Source organism: Cicer arietinum, chromosome 7 (assembly GCF_000331145.2).
Source record: "Cicer arietinum cultivar CDC Frontier isolate Library 1 chromosome 7, Cicar.CDCFrontier_v2.0, whole genome shotgun sequence".
NCBI classification, from domain to species: domain Eukaryota; kingdom Viridiplantae; phylum Streptophyta; class Magnoliopsida; order Fabales; family Fabaceae; genus Cicer; species Cicer arietinum.
This window is the reverse complement of record NC_021166.2, coordinates 759,956-769,720: the sequence shown is the minus strand read 5'-3', so window position 1 is coordinate 769,720 and position 9,765 is coordinate 759,956. Positions and strand designations below refer to the sequence as shown.

Below are 9,765 nucleotides of genomic sequence, written 5' to 3'. Positions count from 1 at the left end.
AAGAGAAGTCAAAATTAACAATTAAAAAAAGGGCTTGGATACTGATCATTCCAACTCTTCCCCATGAGCCATGGCAAATTTCAGTACCAGTCTACCAGATATAACTCATGAATTGTTAGTTCCTCAGTTTCAGTTGTATACCATTCTCTCTTCTCTTCTTGTCCTCGTTTACAATGTTAACTTGAATCCTTTGGACAGGAAGTCGTCCCTGTAAGAAAGCGAAGCATGCATAAAGAAAACAACAAAAACCCAATCCTTATCCCACTAAATAGGGTTGGCTACATAGATTAAACAAGTTGTAACCTTTTGTCATAACATATCTCTATCCAACTCATAAATCTCTAAGTCTTTCTCTAATAGTATTTTTCAAAATCTTCCTTTGCCTCTATCCATTTAAAATCTCCAACTAATTCAGATGAGAATTAGAATAAAACCTATAGATCTCAACAGATACAGGTATTTTTTTTATAATAAGATTCACCTTCTCAGACTTAGTCTGACCTTAAATTTTGATAATTCAACATTGAAAAGTTAATTCTAGCGATGAGAATAAAACATCTCATCCTTCACCGTACCAAAATTTCAGAAATGGGACCCTTCTATCAGCCACTACGTTCCCAATCATTGTAAGCAATGGGATAAAGAGAAGACTTGTTCAAGTCAAGGTCAACTCACATGATAAACAATAGAGAAAGAGAAACAAAACATTACAAAAGCAAATTGAGTTAAAGAATAGAGAAAATATTTTCTTTCATATAAGAAAAAAGAGAATCCAAAATCAGCACTGTTATGTTATGTTACCTTTTCTTCTTATTCTTCTTTTCCTCCCCAAGTTTTTGTATCTTGCTATGAACACTTCGATTCATTAAATTAGGAGGAACAAGGCTTCCAACACAAACGACTCCTTCAACAGATTTAGACATTCCTGAAATTCTAACCCAACTCAGTTCTTTACTTTGAAGGTTATACCAACATAGCTTCCCACGATCTTGCTCAAACAGAACCTTATCACCATCTCTCGAATAACCCAAAGGCTTCAAACATTTTATCAATTTCACATCACGTGGTTGTTCCACCGTAAACAATTTACACCACGAGTCACCTGATCCATACTCTCTCATTACCCAAACATTAAAACCCTCACTACCTCTATTCTCAATCACACAAAGCAACCCTCCGAACACTGCCACTTCCATTTCGAATTTTCCATCGACCGTCGTCGGAAGTTCAATTTCCCGGAAGATCTCAAACCGTAAATCAAAAGCAACTATTAAATCAGACTGATCCGGTTCAACATTCCGAGTCACAACCCAATGAATCGAACCGGAAACGAAAACCCCCATGGTTCTACCACAGCATAAAGCATAAGGCATACTCGGAACGTTTTTCCAAACATCGGTTCTCATAGTATAAACCCTAACCTGCGAATCGAAGCTACGATTATGAAGATCCACGAAATACGAAATGCTAACCAATTTATAGTCGTCGGAGAACGAATCGTAACCGAATCCATAAACGCGTGCGGCTAAGAGAGTAGTTACGGCGGCGTTTGAATTGGCGTTCGTGTTTTCGTCGCTGTTTTTATCTTTTCGTATGAGTGGCGCAGATGGAATAATCCGATGCTTGCGAATCGAAGGGTTCCAGAAAGCGATATCGTCGGCGATGTTACAGATGCAGAGAAGGCCGTTACATGAACCTAAAATCTTGATGCGGTTACTGTAACACATGAGAGGATGGTTAAGTTCTTTTACTCTATCCATGGAGTTTAAGTCCAATTCGTAGAGACGAGAGTGTTGCCGGAGAATGATATTGGAATCTTTTGATTTGGTTAGGTGGAAGAAAATGAAGTCGGTGCTGTCGATAAGGGAACGCCATAGTTTGCACGTGCAGCGGAGGCGGAGTAGGGGTTTTACTGGAATTCTTGAGAGGATTTCGGTGATTACTTCCGACGGAAGATCCGCCATCGGACTGTGCCGGTGCGGCTAACGGATTTTAGTTTGGTTAGTTTCAGATTTTCGTCGTTTCGATTTTTTTTTTTTTTACGGGTTTTTTGGTCGGAGAAATCCACGAAATATAAACAAACTGGCGTTTTACTGAATTATCCTTTATCATCAAGTTTTTTATTTTATTTTTTTATTTGCTGACAAAAGAAGAATGGTTGGTATTTGTAAAAGTGTCGTTTCACGTGAATATGTGATCACTTGCTTGTTTTGTTAGATAATGAAACATGAAAATGAATATGAAAATGGACAAAGGTAAAACTTTACCTTTTTACTTATTCGTAGTTTAAATTTTTTGTGAAGAAAATAAATATTATTTTTAATTTATGTTAGACTAATTTTGTACATCAAGTTTTTTCCACCAAATCCCTGGAAGAAAATTGAACACGACTATCAGAAAAATCTTTAAACAAAACTATCGGAAAAGTCTTTTTAAGGATCAAAATATCTTTAAAAAAGACTATAAAAAAATGTTTAAACAAGAATATCAGAAAAAATCTCGAAAAAGAAGGGCATTACAAATTTACATGACATGAAATCAATCTGTTGTGGTGGGAGAGGGAATCATGTGACATGTTAAGGCATGCAAAATCTGACAAATCAATTTCTCTAACTCAATAAAAGGTTTTTCTAGGCATCTTTCTTACATTTTTGTTGGTACATACTCTTTCTTGGCTAAAGTTAGAGGAGGTTTAACTATTTTGGACCCAAAAATATTTATTTTTGTATTTGGGCCAGAAACTATATCACAACGACTCATTGGGTTGATTCATGGTACACCTTGTTACTTAATTTAATCTTTGATTAATTTAGATTTCTAATTGATAAGTTAGTATGATTAATATAAATATATTTACTTAATAATAAAATTATAATATAATGAAGGGTAATTGTCGTACATTTTGATAGTGAAAAATAAATTATACTATCAATATATTATAATTATTTATAAACACGATTTTAAAAATACTTATAATAAAAATAAATAATTATAATTATAATTAAACAGTGTAAATATTTTTTACATTATTAATATATATCGATGAAATTTTAATATAATTAAATAATAAAATATTATGATACTCATAAAAAAGTATGTGTCCCGTGTGTTTCGTATATGGACATGGACTATTAATCTTTGCTATTAAAGATTTGCAATTTTTTAGGGTAACCACATTAGGACATATTTTCTTTATTTATTTATTAATATTATTTTGTTCCTATAATTATTTGAATAATTAATTAGATCCTTTATCTTTATTTAGATTTGAATTGGCTACTTTTGCTTAAAATTTAAAAAAGAACCGTATTAGTATAACTTGTCAAGAAAAAAAAAATCATTTTAATATTTAATTTAATTGACAAATATTAATAACGTTATATTTATATTGTATATCATGTTTCAAGTTAGAATTGAGATTTTTTAGTTGTGAAATTATTTATTTACCACTTTATCTATATAAAGAACTCATTATAGAAAAAAATAATCACATTGACTTAAAATTTTACAAAATAAGAGATAATCATAGAACAAAAATAACATAGATGCACAATATTGGAAGCAAACTGAAAATAAAAATTAATATGAAGGACTCGATTGAAAATTTTAAGGCTTAATTGTAGTTTTGGTCCCCCTATTTTAGTTGAATCACGAAAGTAGTCCCTCTATTTTGTTTTTCCCCAGTTTTGGTCCCCCAAATAGAATTTTGGTCCAAAACTTCATGAATTTTTTTTTTTTTGCATTTATTTAAGTCACACCATGCCTCATGATCTCATTTGCAACCATTGTACCTGAAATATATAATTATAAATGGTGTAGTACGGCTTTAAAAAATGAAATTTCATCAAATTTTGGACCAAAATTCTATTTGTGGGACCAAAACTGGAGATAAACAAAATGGGAGGACTACTTTCGCGATTTAACTAAAATAGAAAGACCAAAATTACAATTAAGCTAAATTTTAAAAATCACAGAACCAAATAAAATAAGAGCCAAAATTGTTAATCATAGAACAAAAATAACATAGATGCATAATATTGGAATCAAACTGAAAATAAAAATTAATACGAAGGACTTGATTGAAAATCTTAAAAATCATAGAACCAAATGTTAATATTAACACTATATGGCCATAATTGTTAACTTCATATACTAGACCTATCTATCTATATTGTAATAGTAATAGTTACTAAATTTTTGGGAAGATTTTACTTCATATTCTAAAATTTATACTCTTATTTCTGTATTTTAATAATTTTTTTATAGTCAAATTTTATATTTTTTATACATGTTTACGTATCGTAAAAATTTTAAAAAAAGTTTTCATACATAATTTATTTTTTTAAAACACATTTAGTCGTGTATTAAAAAATTTGAAATTTTTTTAAAACTTTTCTTAAATTTTTTAGAACTCAAGTTAAATTTAGTAAGATGCAAATTATTTTATTTTTAAAAAATAAAATAAAATAAAATAGACAATTTGCATAAAATATGGAGATAGAATTATAAATATAGAAATAGAAAGTATATATTCCAACTTTTGGGGGGGTCTTGTGGCTTCGTTATCCTTGAGGAATTCACGGCCCCGATTATAGCTTCGGATCCACAATCACCGTAAGATTTATTAATTTATTTATTTTCATATTCTTTCATTTTGAACGAACTCCTTATATTCTTATACCAAGAGCTGAAATCTATTTGAATTTTGTTTTCGTAGAAATATTTTTTTTTTTTTAAATGCTAGTGAAAGTTAAGTTAATGTTGTATATATTGTGGTTAATTATAGTTTTATCCATATATCTTGTTACACATAGGGTCACCAATGCATATGATCCACTGGGTATTAGTTAAATCCAACATTAAATTAAGTATCGTATAAATCGTTCGTTCGCTTTCAATTTCCAGGTGGATGGTATATCACAATTAAAAATCGCCACATATATACAATTAAGTGTCACGCAACCATATCATTTTGTATACAACAATTGTTATGAAAGGTCAGCAAAAGTATTTTCAATTTACTTCCATGGTCCACAATTAAGTCCTCCTATGTTTGGAAAAGAAAACCCAAATCTTCTCCATCGCGCAAACAATTTGATTAAATTTAATTTATTCCCTTAATTTTTACATTGCAATTAGCAATATACAAATAGCATTTTCTTTGTGGCGGATATGCATTTTTGTGGGGTAACAAAGTTAATTTGTTTTTATTTTGATATAATAAAATGTTTACTTGTTTAATTTGTTATTATTATACGCTAGACTAGATATGGATTAGTCACGATAGGGAAATGCTGAGTAATCAGATATAAGCCCTTATCCGCGATGACGCTGCATGCCTTCAAAATACTGAGTTGGAATAATCACAATTAGTTTCTAAATTTTTAGAAGAAGATTACCATTGCCTTTATGCTAATCTTCAAATATGCCAAATTGGAATGCTAAATATGTTTGACTAAAATAAATATATAATTTTTGAACATCAACTACGATTGATGATTTGATATCTCTTTGTCTTGAGGCATTTTTCAAAGCTCTATATACAACAGTAGTATATCGAGGAAAAATAAGTGAGAAATGTATAGGATCACAAAATTCATTCATATATTAAAAATAATTAATACATATTTATATTAAAATACTTTTATCTTAACTATATATTCATATTCTATACATATTTATTTTTCAGTACAAAATTAATCATAAATACTCTTAGAGTATAGTTGAAAAGCAAAAGTTGAGTATATTTTAAATCTTTAAAATATTAATTGTTTTAAAAAACAAAAATAAAATTAATGAATTTGACCATTAGATCTAACGTCACTAAATTTTTAAGTTTTATTGTTTATGTTTATTTTGAAATGGTGTTTTTTGTTAAGTTTTTTATTTGAGTTTTTATTCTAAGTTAATATTCCGTTATTAATTGAGTTTGAAAAAAATAATTATCGACACATACAAATGTTAGCACATGAAAAATAATAAAAATATAAGTTTTTTATTTTAAAATGTCAAAACATTCATCGTTGAGTCGAAGGTAGATGAAGTGTTAGTTATACCCAAAGGCATAAACAAAATCTCATAAGCCCATCAAATCAAATATTCTAAAAGCAGTCTTGAACAACTCTGATTTGATGATAACCCAAACCTAAGTCAATGTTTGTAAAAACTGCTGCAGCACTAACTCATTCAAAAGTTCATCAATTGTAGGTGTTGGAAATCGGTCTTTGACAGTTGCAATATTTGGAGAGCGATTGTTAATGCAAAACTTACTAAGTTCCATCTTTTTTTATAGGGTTGGTATTGGAATGAAGGGGATATAGTGGCCTTTGAGGTGGTAATTAAGCCAACCAAATGAGAAGGTTGTTAGGAGTGTTTGAATCTCCTTAGGTAAATCTATTAAATAAATTACATACTTACTTTAGAATTGTCTTTTATGTGATTTTGTATATTGAAATCGTTGAATAATAAATTATTTGTGTTCTTTCTCAATACAAATCATTGAGCGTTGTGTGTCTCTTACAAGAAAGAAAAAGAATGAATGTGTTTGTATTAAGGTGTTAAACTAAAAATGTAAGGTATGCTATCAACATTTAGTTTCTACAACTTGAAATTGTTTTTTTCTTTTTCTTTTATTTTTAATTTATTTATTAAATCATTATTTATTTGATAAAAATATTATTAATGAACATCATATACTTACACTACTGATGTTACTTACACACATTTATTTTTTATTTAGTAGTTTATTTTATAAAAGTTTACAATCATTTTACAAGTTCAATTAAGTACATGTCTTAATCTCTGATTATATTATTTAAAAAATTTACTCAGATACAAAATTTTATAGTAATTCGTTTATATTTCATCTAATGTACCATTGAATTCATTCTTGACGTGAACAAAATTTAAATTGGAGAAAAATATCGTTCTTAGATTCCATTTATTAGAAATCTCTTTCTATTTATTTTTGTTTCGAATTAGTCAATGGTTCTTTTGTCTTAGAAAATTATAAAATTATCTAATGGAGAGTTAGTTACACCCACAAATAATATAAATATTACTCTTACGTTAGATATACTTACGTGTCAATAGTATATTTATATGCGAGTATTTCAAAAAAAAAAAGGATTGACTTATTTTAATAAATACATCTAATCAAGTTTAATCCTTTTACTAATTAACATCTTTGAAGATTTCACAAAACCTTTAACACTTAGTTTTTTATTGTTCCGAAATATATTACCCGATGAATTATAATTGTTGTTCTTGTTTCGTTAGTACCTTTAGTAGTTCCTATATTGGTAATGTTTTCTGGATTATTTACAAGTTGTATTCAAGCTCTTAATTTTGCTATTTGCCACGCCACAAAGTATGTGTGGGCTCACGATAATCAGCTTTCAGAACATAACTAAAAAAATCGAATGAAATTTTGAAAAATTTAACTAATACTAGTAGGGATTATCTAACCCAAAAAAATACAACAAGTATAATAAGTAAGATATAAATAAAAACAATTATTAGAGAATTGTAAAAAAAAAATAGAAAGAGACTTTTTAGATAAATCTCTTTTATATATTTTTTTTAAAAGTAATATTTGTTTGACCCATTTGTATTTTAATGCAGTCAAGATTCTTTTTTCCTAAGAGTGAATTTTTTAGGAGCGACCTCGCATTAAGAGTGATTTTTTTAAATAATAATTATTATTTATTTAATAATTTAAAAATAATTAAATTAATAAATAATAATAATGATAATAAATAATAAATAATAAATAATAAATAATAAATAATAAATAATAAATAATAAATAATAAATAATAAATAATAAATAATAAATAATAAATAATAAATAATAAATAATAAATAATAAATAATAAATAATAAATAATAAATAATAAATAATAAATAATAAATAATAAATAATACATTAATAAATAATAATAGTAATGATAATAAATTATTATTATTATTATTATTATTAAAAATGATTATAATTAAAAATAATTATAATTAAAAATAATAAAACATATTATAAATTTTAAAGAAAATATATTAAAAAAAAATTATATTAATAACATGAAACAAAATACATTAAATTAACTAACATAAATATATAGAGAAAATAACATCAAATTTATCCACCTGACGTCCAATTCCACATCAAGGATGTCTTCGAACTCGTCTAGCTCTTTGATTGAGTTGAGGTTCTTCTGATTCATCCTGATTTGGATTATTATCCTCAATGTAAGTTGTAGATGGATTAGAACCATTACCACCTGCTCCCATATAATTTTGAGACCGATGATTATACACAGAATCAACACACGGCATAAGCCGATTCAGGAATTGTGCACCAGCTTCCAAACAAATTATAAAAAAGTCGACTCAGATAGGTGAGGTGATGATAGAGACGGTTGTGTTATGTTTTGTTGTTGTGAGGTTGATTGAGAGGTCAACTGCTTATAAGGATATGACAGCAGTTGCAAACGTATTCTTGACTATTTTAAAATTCCTGAGTCGACTTATGCCGTGTTTGATTCTAGGTATAATTATCATCGGTCTCAAAATTATATGGAAGCAGGTGGTAATGGTTCTAATTCACCTACAACTTATATTGACTATAATGATCAAAATCAGGATGAACCAAAAGAACCTCAACTCGTTCAAAGAGCTAAATGAGTTCGACGACGTCCTAGACGTAGAACTGAAAGTCATTTAGGTAGACATCAATAGTATAAATTTGATATTTTTTTCTTTATATATTTTTGTTAGTTAATTTAATGTATTTTGTTTCATGTTATTAATATAATTTTTTTATTTTTTAATGTATTTTCTTTTAAATTTATAATATAATTTACTATTTTTAATTTTAATTATAATCATTTTTAATAATAATAATAATAATAATAATAATTATTATTATTATTAATGTATTATTATTTATTATTATTATTATTATTTATTAATTGAATCATTTTTAATTTATTAAATAAATAATAACAATTATTAAAATGATATAATAATAATTATTAAAACGACCAAAGAAAAAATCACTCATAGTGTTAAGTCGTTTCTCGGGCCAACGACCTCCAACTAAGTCTAAAAAAATTTATCTTTCAACTTTATTTCCTGAGTCAGAGTCAACTACTCCAAAAAAATAGGCTAAATTACATCTGTGGTCCTTTAACTTAATTTCAAGTAACGTTTTAGTCATTTATCTTTTCTTTTTTTCCCGACTTGGTCCTTTATTTTAATCTTAAGTGGCAATTTGATATTTTATATTTTAAAATTTCAAAAATGTTATCCTTTTTTATACAAAAAATTAAAAAAAAAATTCAATCAAAACTCATAAAATTAATTATATTCTTCAATATAATACAAATTTTATCAAATTCGTAACGTAAATCTTCAAATAAACTCATATTTTCATACTTTATTTGATATTGTTAGGAATAAAGGACTGAATCGGGAAAAAAAAAAGATAAATGACTAAAACGTTACCTGAACTTAAGTTAAAGAACCACATATGTAATTTAGCCAAAAAAAATAAGCCAATCAACTAATACTATCTAAAAGTAGAATATTTTGATGTAAATAAAGAAGAAATATATTAAGAGAAAAATCTAAATAATTCGTACATATATGATTTGATTGAATATTTAATAATCTGACAATCCTCATTTCTTGAATTTATTGTAGTTAATGTTAAAATTAACTCAACCGCTAATTTGTTTGTATTTTACGGTTGTGACTAATTACAATTACT

General features: G+C 27.1%; 1 protein-coding gene and 1 pseudogene across 3 annotated transcripts in view; one reads left to right on the top strand and one right to left on the bottom strand.

Moving 5' to 3' along the window:
* The window catches only part of LOC101508905 (F-box protein CPR1), a 2,923-nt gene extending 654 nt beyond the window's left edge, over window positions 1–2,269 (bottom strand). The window contains exons 1-2 of one of the 3 annotated variants that reach the window (XR_012161307.1): window positions 802–2,269; window positions 88–208 (exon numbers count right to left, since the gene is read on the bottom strand). Coding sequence is in view for 2 of the 3 variants with exons in the window: in XM_004507570.4 (XP_004507627.1) it covers window positions 169–208; window positions 802–1,964 (1,203 nt within the window). In the remaining variant the exon portion in view is untranslated. The remainder of the gene's footprint in view (window positions 1–87; window positions 209–801) is intronic. The other 2 variants (XM_004507570.4, XM_027336796.2) reach the window with 2 other exon arrangements.
* Window positions 2,270–6,873: 4,604 nt separating this feature from the next.
* LOC113787631 (ATP synthase subunit a, chloroplastic-like) lies at window positions 6,874–8,678 on the top strand (annotated as a pseudogene).
* Window positions 8,679–9,765: the final 1,087 nt, after the last annotated feature.